Genomic DNA, 16,245 nt, shown 5'->3' on the forward strand with positions numbered 1-16,245 from the left:
TGGTCAATAATTTATGTATGATAATCTATTGCACCTACTATTTTAAGATAAAAATCACCAACTTTATTAAAGTATTCCAAGATGCTGAATGCCATATATATTAAAGTGGGAGAATATATTATTTTATTCCACACTATTAATTAAATAATATAATAAAGTTATGCAAACCATTTTTGTATATTTCTCATACATATATTTGTGTGTAATTTATATAAAGTGTTTTCACTTTAATAAATTTTATTTATATTTTAGTAGTTTTTAATAATTATTATTAATGCTAGTAATAGCATTCTTTGCCATTTTGTTCGTCCCACGAGCCAAAGCTAACACCATATTTATTAGAGAGAAGTTAGAGAGAGAGGGAAAGGTAAGGTTGTCTCCATGGCTGATACTTCGTTTTTCTTCACTAATATTCCGCCTGGTCATGAAGAAAAGGAGCTTTGGAATATTTTCCAAAGATGGGGTAGAGTTCTGGATGTTTTCATACCCAAAAAACTTAATTATAGAAAACAACGCTTCGGGTTTGTGAGGTTCCAAGGGGTGAGAGATGTTTGCGAGTTAGAAAGAAGGTTGGATGCTATTTGGATTGGGTTATGGAAATTACGTGTGAACATAGCCAGATACCGTAAGAAAGAACAGCCAAAGGAAGCGCGTAATCAGAACCGGAGGGTGGAGGACTCTAAAAAAGTTTGGAGCCAGAAGGAGATGCACCGTTCATTCGCAGAAGTGGTTATGACTGGGAGTGTGAGTTTGCCTCAAGGAAAAAAGAGTGATGGTGAACAGAAGGAGCTCGAAGTTGCTATACCTTGTTTTAAGGTTGAGGTGGAGCCATCATTGTGGCTCGAGAGTTGTTTTATTGGGAGGTTCTCGGAACTGTCTAATTTTCAGGCAGTTAAGGAGAGTGTTGTGGTGGGTGGTTATGGTTTGTTAAATCTTAGCTATCTTGGGGAGAATTTTATGCTGCTGGCTGGTGATGGTAAGACTTCTGTCGCGAAGGTCATTGATGATAACAAAGAGTGGTTTGGGGATATCTTTGATTCTCTTGTCCCTTGGGATAATTCTTTCTCCATCTCTGGTAAAGTTGCTTGGATTCGAATTAGGGGTTTATCATTAATGTTTTGGAATAGACAATGCTTTGAACTTATTGGGGCGTTAGTAGGAAAGTTTATTGAGGTGGATGAGGCAACAGAGGCACGAGAGATTCTTGAGTTTGCTAGATTACGGATCAAGATTCTAGCGGGCGTGAATGCAAATGTGGTAAAAAGTATAATATCAATGATTATCGGTGTCGGATCACCTTTGAAGAAGATATGTGTCATCGTTTTTCTCAGCTTGGTTGCAGTAAGTGCATGGAATGGGGGCAGCTGTCTGAAGGGAGTTCGGAGGCACGCTATTTAGTCACTGATGATGAAGATGTGAATGAGTTCCTGTTTTCGTACATTGGAGGAGAAGGTGATGGAGTTAAGGGCAACTTAGTTTTATTTGACGGCGACACTGTTTTAGTTACGTCAACGACAACAGTGACGACGCCATTTGGGCACCTTCTGGGTGCGTCGCTGTGTGACGAGGTGGCAGCGGCGCCCGTTTACAGAGACGAAGGGCTCGAGGTCACCGGCGGAAGAGGATTCGGTTACGACGAGTCTATGGGTGGTTCGCCGACGGTGGGTGGCTTGGCTGAAGCGGCGGACGGAGGAGATTTTGACGGCATTAATAGGAATGTCGGGAAGGGGTCAGTAGGGGCGATTGAGATGGTGTTTTCGGCGGAGGCAGCAGGTGGAAAAAGACTTGGCAAGACATTTTCTAGAACCAGCCTTAAGAATATGAGAAAGAAAGTCGCTCCGTATTTGCTGGCGGGTAAAAGGTTAGAAACTGTTGTCTCTTCTATTTTTGACAATGATGTAAGGAACTGTAATAATCGTTATTGGCTGGAAAATAAGGAATCGGAAGCCCAAAAAATTTGGAACATGGGAAAAGATCTGGGATTTTCGTTTACTGGGAAGGAAGAAGTGGTAGTAAAAGATCTGCAAGCCTTGGAAGCTCGGGACAGAGATAACATGTTGCTCAAAAGGAAGGAGAGTGTAGTGTCTGATGATGAAAATAATTAGTTTGAATGTGAGGGGGTTAGGAGGAAGTAACAAAAGAAGATATCTAAAGGAGTTGATTTTCAAAGAACAGGTAGGAATGGTGTGTATTGAGGAGACTAAGTGTTCTAAGTTCGGAGAAGAGAATTGCTTCAATATGTGGGGTTCTAATAAAATAGACTAGATTGAAAATGGGGCTATGAATAATGCAGGTGGGATTATTACTTTATGGAGAAGGAGTTGTTTCCAATTATTAAGTTCTGTTAATGGGAATAATTTCTCGATTATTGAAGGAGTATAGAAGGTTGGTGACGGAGTAAGAGTAACTATTGTGAATGTTTATAACTCAGGTTCTCTGAAGGAAAAGAAAGCGATTTGGGATGAGATTAATGCTCATAGAGCGTGTCAGTTAAACAGGATCTGGTGTGGAATAGGGGACTTCAACTCAATCAGAACAAAGGAGGAGAGGAAAAGTTTGGCTGTGGGCTTGAATTATAATAGAGAAATGCGGGATTTTAATGAGTTTATTGAAAAGGCTGAATTAATGGACATTCCGATGGTTGGTCGAAAATTCACTTGGTAGAAACCGAATGGTACTGCTAAAAGTAGAATTGATAGAGTCCTTGTCTCTAAGGAATGGATGGAGGAGTGGCCGAATAGTAAGCAGATCGTACTTAGTAGATCTGTTTCAGATCACTGTGCTTTGGTAATTAAAGACTCCTGTCCAGATTGGGGTCCGAAACCTTTTCGTAGTCTGGATGTTTGGCAAAAAGATAGCAGGTTCAGGGATTTTGTTCGAAGTAAATGGCTTAGTTATGAAGTTTATGGTAGAGGTTTGTTTGTGTTCAAAGAAAAATTGAAGAAGCTAAAATCCGATTTAAAAGTATGGAACAGAGACGTGTTCGGAGATGTTAATTTGAAAGGGGAGATTTTAAAAAAGAAAATTGAGGATTTTGATGCTCGAGATGATGCTGGTGTCTTAGATGAGGAAGGCAGAGTGGAGAGGAGGTCTTTGCTAGCAGAACAAAATGAAAATGCTTTTAGACAAGAAACAATTATTCATCAGAAAGCTCGCCTTAAGTGGTTAAAAAATGGTGACCTTAATTCAAAGTTTTTTCATTCGACTGTTAAATGGAGGAGGGCGAGAAACGAAATTAATGGACTGGTAGTTGATGGTCTTTGGAGTGAAGATAAGGAGGTGGTTAAAGGTAAGGTCAGGGACTTCTTCAAGGCCAAATTTGAAGGTGTTGATGGGCTTCAAGTCAGGTTGGATAATGTGCCTTTCAATTCTATCTCTGTTGTTGATAATGAGATGTTGGTCAGTACTTTCTCCGAAGAGGAAGTCAAGGAGGCTGTTTGGGATTGTGAAAGCTCGAAAAGTCCTGGTCCGTATGGATTTAACTTTGGGCTCATCAAGTTTTGTTGGGAGTTTATTAGGGATGGTATCCTGCTGGCCGTAAAATATTTTGCTAGAGTCGGAAAATGGCCTAGGGGGGACAAATGCGTCGTTCGTGTGTTTGGTCCCTAAGCTGGAGAATCCACAAAATTTATGTGATTTTATACCTATTTCTCTGGTAGGATGTCTATATAAGATCATATCGAAGTTGCTATCTCTGAGGCTTAAAAAGGTGATGAGTAAAATCATTGACTCGAGACAGTCTGCGTTTCTTGCTAGTAGGGGAATCTTGGATAGTGTGTTGGTGACCAATGAAGTCTTAGAGGAGGCAAAAAGGAGGAAGAAGAGCTGCTTATTTTTCAAAGTGGATTATGAGAAGACTTATGATTCGGTAAGGTGGGATTTCATCAGTTATATGCTTGAAAGATTAGGTTTTTGTGAACAATGGATTGCTTGGATTAAATCTTGTCTGGAGTCTGCAACGGTATCTGTGTTGGTTAACGGCAGTCCGACTAAGGAATTCGTTCCTTCAAAGGGTTTGAGACAGGGTGATCCTTTGGCTCCGTTTCTTTTCCTTATTGTAGCTGAAGGTTTAGCAGGAGTGGTAAGGAATGTTGTCATGTTCGACTGGGTGGAGAGTGTGGAGGTTGGGAGGAATAAAGTTAAAGTTAATATGCTTCTGCAAAGCAACAGCCAAAAGTGTTTTCTGTTTAAAATCTATTCTGAATTGCTTTGAGCTGGCTTCAGGTCTAAAGGTGAACTTTCTGAAGAGTAGTATTGGAGGTGTGGGGGTTGATACTTGCACGATCAGTTGTTTCGCAAAAATGTTTAACTGTGAAGTGATGAATTATCCTTTCAAGTATCTTGGGTTGCCTGTTGGGGGATGTCACAAGAAGGAAGCATTTTGGGACGGGGTGGTTGAGAAGATAAAGGAAAGACTGGGAAGATGGAAAGGCAGAATTATTTCGATGGCAGGAAGGATTTGTCTGATTAAATTTGTTGTCTTTGTTATCCCTTTGTTTTATATGTCTTTGTTTAAAATCCCAGCTATTGTTGTGAAGAAGATTGTGAAAATCCAAAGGAATTTCCTGTGGGGTTGGAGGTCAGGTGGGCGAAAGATTGCGTGGGCTTCTTGGGAGAAGGTGTGTGAGCCCTGTGGAACTAGTGGTCTCGGGGTTATTAATATTAAATTTTTCAACATTGCTTTGTTGGGAAAATGGATTTGGAGGTTGGGTTTTCCCAAAGGTGGTCTGTGGAAGGAGGTGGTAGAATCCAAGTATGGGGGTTGGAGAAATTTGAAAGGGCCAAGATAAAAAACGATGGGGTCCCTTTGGTGGCGGGAGCTAAAGGCGATTTGGTCGATGGAGGAATGGGGGAGAGAGTTTGACAACCGATTCAGATGGAAAGTCGGTAATGGGAAGGAAATTAGGTTTTGGGAAGATAAATGGGTGGGCAATTTAGAGTTGAAAAACAAATTCCCGAGGTTGTTCTCTCTTTGCGGGGATAAAGATAAGTTGTTGGAATGTTGTGGGGTCTAGGAAGAAGGAGAGTGGAACTGGAAGTTTGGGTGGAGAAGAAATTTATTTGAATGGGAGAAGTCCTAGGTAGGCCAACTTTTTGAAGAAATTAGAGGTTTGAGTATTATTCCGGATATTGATGACTCGTGGGTTTGGAGGGATGGTAAGTCTACTGAATTCTCGGTTAAATCGGCTTATAGTGTTTTAAGGGGACACAGTGAGGGGATTTGTCAAAATTGTACAACTTTTTCTGGAGTATTAAGGCTTTGCCTGCGACCCAGGTTCTGGCATGGAGGGTGTTGGAAAACAAGATTGCTACTAAAGTCAACTTAGCACGGCGAGGGGTGACGATTGACGTTTTAGTTTGCTGTTTTTGCAGGTTGAAGGAGGAATCTACTAGTCATTTACTCTTTGACTGTATAATTGACTGGCTCGTTTGGGGTCAATGTTCCGCGTGGTTAGGAGTGTCGTCGGCCGCTTCCATTGATCCTTTCGCTCACTTCTTGCAATTTTGTAATGTTATAAAGCCATTTAACTTTGTGCTGGGAAGTGTGTGGATCTCGATGGTTAGAGAGATTTGGTGTCATAGGAACAAGGTTATTTTTAAAGGAGGTGTGGTGGATCATTATGAAATCTTCACTTTGGCTCAATTGAAGGCTTGGTTATGGGTAACTTCTAAAATACCCTCAGCTTGCTTTTCCTTTTCTGACTGGTGTCTTGCTCCTTTATCGTGTTTGAAATCGATTTAATTGGCATGATCCAGTTTAGGGTGATAGGTATCTCTATTTTGATGGTTGTTGGTTTTTGTGGACTGTTGGGTTGGTGGCTAAGGTCTGTTGTTCTATCTTGCCCCTTGTTATGGTTGCAGTGAGATTGTAATGAGTTTGTTTTGAGATTGTACGTGATTTATAGTGGTAGATTATTTTTTACTCTCTCATTTTGATGGTTTGGGAGAACAGAGAAAGATAAATTGATTCCTATGTATAAGGGTTGAACCATTCAATCCTTATTGCTGATAAAAAAAATGCTAGTAATAAACCTACTATTTCATAGTAATTTTTAATAATGTTAAATAAAAATTTATTAATTTAGTGGGAAAATCATATTTTTCTTTTTTTATTGACAAATAATAAATATGGAAAAATCATATTCAATCTATATCCCTAAACATGAAAATTGATAATGCGAGGAACAATTGCATCGGGAAAGACATAACTAATCTCTAGCTTAATTGATTAGAAAATATCCATAACAAAATTAAAAGTAAAAATAATTCGATCAAAGATAAATAAACTTAGGTTAAATTTTGAATGTTAAAATAAATATGAGTTTTTATCGAAGTCTAGAAAACATCCTCTATCTTGAGAAAGTTTTCATTTTATGCAAATATACAAAGTGTAGTTATATTGCTTATCTAGTTTTTTTCCGTATATATATATATATATATATATAAAGTATGCATTTGTCTAGTGAAAAACATATTGTTCAGATAAGTATTTTAACTTGTCAAAGTATTCATATGATAATATCATTTCTCCTATTTGCAATAAGAACATTGACTCGGTGTACTGTTCATACATTTCATTTGTTTACTGAGAATCTTCCTAATAAAGACAATATATTTTAGGAGTTTTCGCATCTAACAGAATTCAAGATGTAATGAACTAAAATTGTTTTTAGAAATTTATTATACAAGAAGTACCAACTCCTAATATAGAAACCTATTAACATATACAGTGAAAGTTGTGTAAAACTTACAATTGTCTAAAACTTAAACAATTTTCCTACGTACTAATAGCACCAAACAAATTCGATGGGTTGAAAATTAGAAATAGATTAACAATCTTGAGTTTGAAATAAAATAAATAAATTAAGTAGGAGAAAGATGTTTAGAAAGAGCATAAAACTATTGTAGTCAAATAACATCATGGTTTCAAAAGATGGAATGTCTAATGTTTTTTATGCGGTGAACTAATACATTGTTGTGAGAGTCATAAACTCAACAACCATCCCCATCCCTCCAAATTTCACTCTTTTTCTACATTTCACTCTCTTTTGTCTCTTCACACCCTACAAAGTAATTAAGGAGTTAGAACTTCTACATCCTATTTTCAAATAGAATAAGTTTCTATTTACTCAAAAGATTTCTCTGTTTTTTTTTATTTGTGGTTTAGTCATCAATTTTAGTGGAGTCAGTTGAGAAAAATAATCTTATATTTGGATAAATTGCACTAAATCCCCAAATTTGATAACTTTTTCTAACTTAAAAAAAATATTTTGCACTACGTATATCTTTGATTCCTCCTCCACCTCCTCATTATAAATATAGACATCATAAAGAATATTGTTGTATTCCCAATCAAGATTTTCCTTTTACTTTTACTTTTGTTTTTTTCTGACTTGAATTGATTTTTTCCGGTTGAATAAATTACTGTTATTTTCATGTTCACAGTTTGAACCAATCCAGTGAGGGGTTTGTTTAGATAAACTTCTTATTAAGCACTTATAAGAGGGAAAATAAGTAGCAAAAATAAATAAGTTTCACCAAAAGCTAAACTTAGGTAATTTTATGGAGAAACTAATTTGATTTTTTTTTTCTCATACAAGTGCTTTTTTGGAGAAGCTAATTAGAAAAGAGTAAAAAATGTTTTATTTTTCTGATATATGTTGAATGATACCGTCACTATTTTGTAGTAGTTTGCAATGAAAAGAAAAATTCTAAGCTAGAGGCTACTCATTTGAAAAAGGCCAAAGAACTTTGTACGTAGGTCTTTTCATCTTTCTTACTATCTATGAGAATAAAAGTTATTTTTTGCATTGTTATTTCTTAACTTTTGATTTGTAAACATATATTTGCATTTTCATTAATTATAACATTTCCATTAGTAATAGCATTTCATACACTTGACATGCATAGAAATAAAACCAATTAGAATCAGTTTGGAGCAGCTTAAGCACCAGATGCATAGAAATATAATCAACCAGATATTTGCATTTTTGTTGTATGCTTTTGTGTTGTCCATGCTTTAAGACTAAAGAATACAAGCTTAACTTTTTTTAGTTGTAACTTATATGTCGTTCATTTTTCTCAACATAATAGTTGTTGGATAGTTGAATTTAGAAGGGGGAAGTATTCACTTTATTATTCAATAATGAGAATATAGTGTTACTATAATGGCTATTTAACAACATTGTTATAGAGAATGTAGTTTGTAGGTTCTACATGTTATCCATATATACAAATTTTGGTTTTTGAATAAACTTATCCATAAGTTTATCCTATTTTATCATGTAATACAATTAAATACTATATTATAAGTGCACTTGTTACTTCCAACTATAGCTTGTATGTGGATGAGTATGTATATCTCTCTATTAGGAAAAGATGCAATTTATTAACATGTAGTATGTCCAAAGATTACCTTGATTCAACACTTCTTTAATAACATTTTTCTGAAGTGTCATATTTTTCCTATTCTTTACATGTATAATTTTTATATTGTCCTACTAGTGGAAATTATGTTATTTGATATGTATTTTATTTTCAAAATATTTGTAGGTTTTGATTCAACATTCTTCTAATTTTTGTGTTGCCAATGGTGTTGTGGTAGTGTTAGGAGAGAAATGTCATTTTGATGTGTCAAAAGATATCTTTACACAAGTTGTTATATGTGTGCTAAACCTTGGACTATAGTGAGCTTAAACTTTTATCCGTGAGTTACATCATTAATTTTTTGTAGGTTCAAGAAGTTGTCAGTGGTAGTGTTTGTGTCCAAATGCCTGATGTTTGGATAAATCTGGCCCATGTTTATTTTGCTCGAGAATTTTGCTTTGGCTTTGAAAATGGTGAACATATCTCATCTTTAGATTGTATCCCTTTATTGTTTTCAAGTTTCTATTTCCCAAGTCTTTATGACAACAATTGAATGCTGATGAACTTTTTTATCATATGACTAGTCTCCTCGAAATTTTAGATTGTACAACACTGCTACATCTGAAATAAACTATTTAATAATTTATTTAATGTAACAGCTTTTGTTCCCATTTTCATTTGGAAAGTTTAAGGTATCATTGTCATGACCATGGTTAAGTATTTGCATTATACGATTCCAATTGTAGAAATAAAAAGTATATATATATGGTTCCAATTTGAGACAAGTTACAATATTGGAAAGGTGTTTGCCCTTATTGATTCTATTTTGTTGTCTATATGGAATGTGCACATCACACGTCAAGCAACACATTCATTTAACAATTTTTAATTATTATTTGTTACTAAAAGAAACTAACTAACTGTTCAAGTTTGTCCATTATTGAAGAAATTAGGACACATTCAAATCAACCAGATTGGTGGTGAGTTTACCCAATAATTCCATTTGAAGAGCATATATAATTTGAAGAGCATATATAACTAAATGTAATAGACACATCAAGTGCACACAATATATAAATAGTATTACAATTTTAATTTTTTTAAAGAAATTCATAGTTGTATTAGAATTCTGGTCAATGTAGAATAGGTTCCATTTTAGATGTAAGTAAATATGCATTGGCTGAAAAAGAAAACATTGTCTAAATTTTTAACATTGTTTATTTTTGGCTGAAAAAGAAAACATTATCTAAATTTTTAGATGATATCATTGTTTATTTTCATAAATTTTGTTTGATAAAAATTATCAATATAATGAATTTACTTTTTTATAATAAGAATCAAACCTAAACCTTTTATGTTTATTATTCTAACACCAGTCACTAAATGGATCTTAATAAATAAGATAAATGAATTAGTAAGTAATATGTATTTCTTATATTAATATAATTATTTTGTATTAATACGAAATTATACCTATATAGTATTACGAAATCCTAGAAAGTAAATAAAAAAAGTTGAAGCACAGTAGTGTATTAGTGTTAGGTGGTAGAAGAACACAGGGTTTGAGAACACCAATGAGCTATTTTGTTTCAACATTTTTATTATTTGACACCTACTTTTTTATACATGCACCTCCTAAAAGTAGTGAGATTTTGAAAACCGCTGGAAATAACGTGAGTTTGAAAACCGTCGGGAATAATGTCAGTTTCCAAACCACCGAGAGTAACGAGGGTTTCAAAAAATCGTCGAAAAATAATTATTTTTCTGGAGTTCGTAAAAACCGTCAGTAATCTATTAGCGACGTTGAATCTTTTAGAGAAAAAGCAAACCGCGTCTAACATACTTAATGGGATTAAAAGCACCAAAATCATTAAAAATAACCCGAATAAAAATTTTTTTTTTTTTGTAGTGGTAGTGTTCCTTTAAATTTTGTGTAAGAACTAAAGTTGTCAATTCTTTTTTATTTTTCTTTCTGAATGTTTGTTCCTGATCACTTCAACATGATACTTGAACAAAAACAAATGAGCTCTTCGTGCTATTTCTATACTTCTGTTCTTGAAACATTTAATTTGGAAACAGTTTTAAAACTTGATAGAATTTAGATGATAAATTGACTAATCAATTGTGTAGATAGAAATGCTTTAGAAAACAGCTTCTAAAACAAACAAAAAAATTGAGACGAAGCCTAAATCTAACCAAATAATTGTTCACTGGTGCCCAAAATCAAAACTGTAAGGTTCATTGGTTTTAGAAATTTGAAGCTTAGGGTGAGTTCTTGCTGTCGCCAAAATTTTGGATATTAATGAATAGAGTGAACAAAAATATCTGGCACGGTGAAAGAAATTCGTTGTCCATATTCAAGAATTTATTTTTGAAGTGATACACTTGATAATCATGTTTAGGGGAAACAACACTTCAGTCACTCATACATAATATTCTGAAGTAACCAATATAATTTAATTGTATTGTACCTCCTTGCTCTAAACTTGCATATTAAGTTATTAACCCCTTCACAAATTTATAGATACCAGTCTAGAAATTGTAGCATATCACAGTGCCTTTTTTTCCCATTCCTTGCCTTTACTAGATTGGAAGTGGTGGGATACTTTGTTCATGCCTGAAGACGTTTTCAGGATCCACTTTGGTCTTAACTTTTACCAACCTCTCGAAGTTGTTCTTGAAATACCTATAGCCCCAAGAACTTGCTTGAATGTAGTTTGTGCTATTCTTGGTGTTTACTCCCAAATCAAGATCTCGGTAATTCACATATGCTTCCCTTGGCGAGGTGGAAACATAAGGACCCATGTAGCTGTAAAGTTTCCTTATCCAATCTATGTGTTTCGCAACATTCTTGTCTCCCTCTTGCCACGCACTCAGGTACTGAATTTTGTACAATGTTCCATTTCTGTGAGGAAATGGGGTGTCAGATTCTGAAACCTGGCTCATCCTTCCACCGTACGGGTTCCAAATCATCAAGGGGGCATCTTCTATCAGCAACCTTTGCCACAGACCTTGAAGCCCGATTTCTGGTATAGGTTCTCTCACAAAATCTGATTTGGCCTTGAAGAAGTTCTTGAACGTTGGCTTTCCTTTAAGCAGTACTTGAGGAGGGGTGTTACTCGGAAAGCCTGCGATATAGAGCACAGATTTGATCCAGCTAGTTTCCAAGCAATCCTTTCTTGTCAAACCCAACTCAGGGAAGCTTGTCTTCATGACTTGGAGGAGTGTACTGGCCCCACCAAGGAAGAGAGCATTGTAAGAAGTTATGATAGTTCTCTGAGTATTATTTCCAGCTCTGAATGGCTGAATGATGACTCTGATGAAGAGGTTTTCATCAATATAGGGAGCCACTTCCTGCCATCTCTGAAGAATCTTGGTTGCTCCTTGCTCAAGGCTCTTGGTAACTGTAAAAACTGTCACAGTTGGTGGCACAGGAACCAGTTTTACCTTCCACCAGAGAAGGATGCCAAAGCTTCCACCTCCACCTCCTCTTATTGCCCAAAATAGATCTTCCCCCATGGCTTCCCTGTCAAGAATTCTTCCATTGGCATCAACAATTTTGGCATCTAGGACATTATCCACCCCAAGGCCAAACTTTCTCATCATGGCTCCATATGCTCCTCCTGTAATGTGCCCTCCAATACCTAAGCTTGTGCAAAGGCCTGCAGGGAAACCATGAACTGAACTCTTCTCATATATTCTGTAGTACAGTTCCCCATTTGTGGCACCAGCTTGAACCCAAGCAGTGTTGCTTTTTATATCAACATTGATGCCACGGAGCTTGACCAAGTCAACAATTATGAAGGGGCTCTCAATTTCAGAAACATACGAGACTCCCTCATAGTCATGGCCTCCACTTCGCACAATAAAGTGTATCCCAAGTTTCTTGGAGCAAATTACCGCTGCTTGGACATGGGAATCATCGGAGGGTGTGAATATTAACTCAGGTTTTGGTGCTGAAGGCACCAAAAGCCTTAGATTCTGTGCGGAGGAATTAAGGAGGCTGGTGAATGAAGGGTTGCTTGGAGTGTAAATTGATGAAGCAAATTCAGACTGTGTCAAGTGGAGACATTGGACAAAACTCTCTTGAAATGAAGCTGAATTAGCCATTGAAACTGATAAAAGGAGGACTAAAAGTGACAAGGGTATGATTGGTGACACCATGGTTTTTGTGTTCTGTGTTTTGTGACTAGAAGTGTGTCACCGAAGCTCAATATATAATGGAGCTATTGTGTGCCATAATGGTGTGTAGCACGGATACCAAAATCTAAGACTACGGATATCTATTTATTAAATTTACATTCAATATTTTCTGAATTCTACACTTCACTTATTTACATTAAATTAAATGAATGTGATACATCATACGTGTTTAAGTGGCGTGTTATACAGAAGGATAGTTTAGCTAAGACATACGTCATATGGATGAAAAGTAGTGGCATTGATTTGGGGTGAATGTTCTAATTCTAATTATGACAATGCGGAACACACACTTTTTCATTTTCTTTTGATTTGAAGAACATCGACCATTTCCATATACAAAAAAATCTGACAATGACGACTTTGCTTCATCCCATAAAAGAGAGCGCCATAACCCCTTTAGTCATTAGTCATGTGCAAGGGTAAGCAATGAATGGCCACACGAATTTGTTAATGTTTGTGTGAATAACGTTGGAGATATGATCGATTAGAGATAATAATATTTCATTGTATATAAGTAGATGTAAACTTTATTCCATGAGTCGGTTTTATGGAGTTGAGTTAAGCTTTAAAGTTCACTTCTTAATATAGTATCAGAGTCATTTAAAGTCTATCTTAAGAGTTTGTTGGACCTATCGTGTCAACTGTTATCGGGTCGTTATCGGATCATCTATAATATGTTGTCTCACGCACGAGCTGTTACTCTCGACGTGAGAGGGTATGTTAGATGAGCCGATTTTATAAGATTAAATTAAACTTAAAATACACCTATGCATGCATTGAAAATTATGTGTAAATCAAATCCATTCTGGCATTGTGTGGTTATAATCTTATGGTTCACATGAGTAATCAGTTACTATGTTTTTCACTTTAATTCATTGCGTTACGAAACGTTTAAGACCCATCCTCAAGTTTTGTAATACGTGTTTACCGAGAGTAATTAAAGTAACAAATGTTCCCCACTGTTGTAGCCAAGCTTAACTCGGGTTGAACCTTCACAATTCAAGATCATATGTTGTTTTTTAACGTATAAACAAAATTTGAAGTTGCAGTGTAACTATATGAAAACAAAAATTCGAAAAACATGGTACTAGAAAAGCTAGATAAACTGCAATCAATTTTTTAAATTACCTTCTTCTATAAACAACTTTCAATAATTGAGTAGGACACTAAAAACTATATTGTGTTTTGCTAATAGGTTATTTTTAGAATAAAAATATTTAAAAAGAAATTACTTCACTTTATTAATTTTAACCGAAGTTATTTTCATTAAAAATCAACTTTACAAACATTTAAGCAAACATAAACTTTTGACTTATTGGCAACTTTCACTGCCATAATACTTTCTACATAACTGAAAAAGTGGAAATAAATGAGAAAATCAGAAATATGTAAAGGAAATTCAATGGTCCAGTGGATTAGAAAATAAGGAATTTATTCATTCCTTTGTAAAAGAAGCACTTCAAAAGCAAACTTGGATAATTTTAAGTTGATTATATGCATATTTGTAAGAATTTAAATACTAAGTTTTAATTATATGATTAAATATAGATTGATGAAAACTAAAAATTAGTCAATTATTCCATAATCACATAAAAATGTCTCAATGTTTTTTAATATTTATCACATAAATCAAATCTAATATTAATAGTTATGAATTTCAACACATGTAATTTTATAAATAGTGGAGGTAGTTCTTTATGAAAGGAAATAATAAAGAATGGAGGTAGTTGAACTACCTCCCTTTACATTTCTCATATTTATATATCTTCAATACATGAGAAAATAAAATAAGTGAGTCCAATCTTATTTGGTTCATATTGTAATTAGTCTAATAAAAATAGGTTAGGCTAGAAAGATATGGCATGTAATGATGATAGGTTAGCACTTAGGACGCTAACCCTAAAAATGAAAAAAAAATTATTTCATAAAGTTAATTTTAATTATTAAATTTAATTAAGTTATCTAAAATATGTTACAAAATTTAGTTAAAATTTGATTTCGACATAAATTTTTCTTTTAGTGTTATAGAATTTGAAATTATAAATAAAACTAACCACAATAATAAATGTATTTTGATTTGTTTTTAAGAATACTAAAAGCTTAGAAAAATATATGGTAGAGTTTTTAAGTTTAAACACCTAATAACATTTAATATTACAAAAAATAAAATAAATAATGGTTGGATGGAGTAGTTAGAAGGCTAATCACCTATAATTTCTCATCATTTTACAAATTAAGTAGATAACCACATTTTAGCTCTAATTTTTTCAGAATACAAGGTTATTGGCAACAAATGCAACATGTGATGGTAGACCAGGTATTGACCAGCATACCAGCCTAATCTATTATTGTCCCTCAATTTGAGCATTCCCTTTGTTCTCATGTAATAATCCTTGAGTCATAGCATACCTAAATTTGTCTCAAATTGTACTGTTACACTCTAATGATAAATTAGTCTCATTAGGAGACTGCATAAATTGACACACCACACTATGGAGAAGCACATGATTTATTATAAGGTGGCTAATTTCCTATGGACTCTGTAATAGCTTGTTGATTAGATACATTGGAATGTTGAGAAATATATAAAGTTTAGCTCACCATTTTTGTTTCTAATATAAACCTTGAACCTTTCATCCTCATATGCATCTACATGATTGAGAGCTCTGATACCATTCAAATGATACTGGATCAAAACACTCGTGATTATTATATATTGTTTTGTTCTGTGGATGCTGGCATTTTGTGTAATATCAACTCAGTACTTTTGTTGTGGATATACAATGGAACAAAGAACTGAAACTGAAAAATAGCTAGCTAGTGTTCCAGAATTTCCTCTTATGCTCCTTGCCACTTTTTATCTTTCTCCCTCTATTTTCTATATTCATATAGTTCAAATTTCTCCCCCAAATCACTGTGATTTCGTATTACACTATACATATAGTTTTTTAGAAGTTTTGGATTGTTTGAATATATATAAAACTTGATCACCAAAACTTAAATCATGAACATATGCATTTAAAAATGTAATTTATGTTTGTAACTGTGCAAGCATACGTATAGAACCTGTAATAACATGATCCAACCTTTCTTATGTCAATGGAAAGGAGGAGAGGGTTTTTGCTACATGATTATTGATCATGAGGTAATCCTTTTAGTAGAAAAACTTCGGAATAAATAAAGGAGTTGGGCAAAGGTTGCAAACTTGAATATGTTTAGGTCGTAGAGTTGATTCTTTGGGTTACCGAATAATCATATAAATAATATAAGCGGAGCATAGTTGTATTTTGTACTTAGCAACCACTTTATTGACCTCCTTCAAATCATCTATGGTGAAAATCAACCTCACACTGAAATAGAGAAACGAGAAATCAATTGAATAGTTCTTTTAGTAGAGACCAACCTGAAAAACATAAGGTGGTTTCGATTTCAAAATAAAAATATACAAAGAAACTAAACGGAGAAAATAAAAATAGGAGAAAGTAAAGATGGACGGATGGAGAGATGGAGAGCTTCCAAGAAGAGCATAGAATTTGAAAATGCATTAGGGCTCAAAATAAAAGCATGTTTTGAGATATTACCATATATGGATATATTTCAAATTATGACTCATCTCCAGAAAAATAAAAAAAAAATAAAAAGTTTCCAACTATCATTAAAAAATCGCGAAAACTT

The 16,245-nt window shown here is 34.5% G+C and overlaps 1 protein-coding gene across 1 annotated transcript; it reads right to left on the reverse strand.

Annotated features, from left to right (window-relative positions):
* Positions 1-10,693: 10,693 nt before the first annotated feature.
* Positions 10,694-12,665, reverse strand: LOC137811761 (monolignol oxidoreductase AtBBE-like 13). The gene has a single exon (XM_068613596.2). It carries the CDS (start codon positions 12,529-12,531, stop codon positions 10,951-10,953), a length of 1,581 nt encoding a protein of 526 aa, XP_068469697.1. The 5' UTR covers positions 12,532-12,665; the 3' UTR covers positions 10,694-10,950.
* Positions 12,666-16,245: the final 3,580 nt, after the last annotated feature.

Source organism: Phaseolus vulgaris, chromosome 2 (genome assembly GCF_051622355.1).
Source record: "Phaseolus vulgaris cultivar YP4 chromosome 2, ASM5162235v1, whole genome shotgun sequence".
NCBI lineage: Eukaryota > Viridiplantae > Streptophyta > Magnoliopsida > Fabales > Fabaceae > Phaseolus > Phaseolus vulgaris.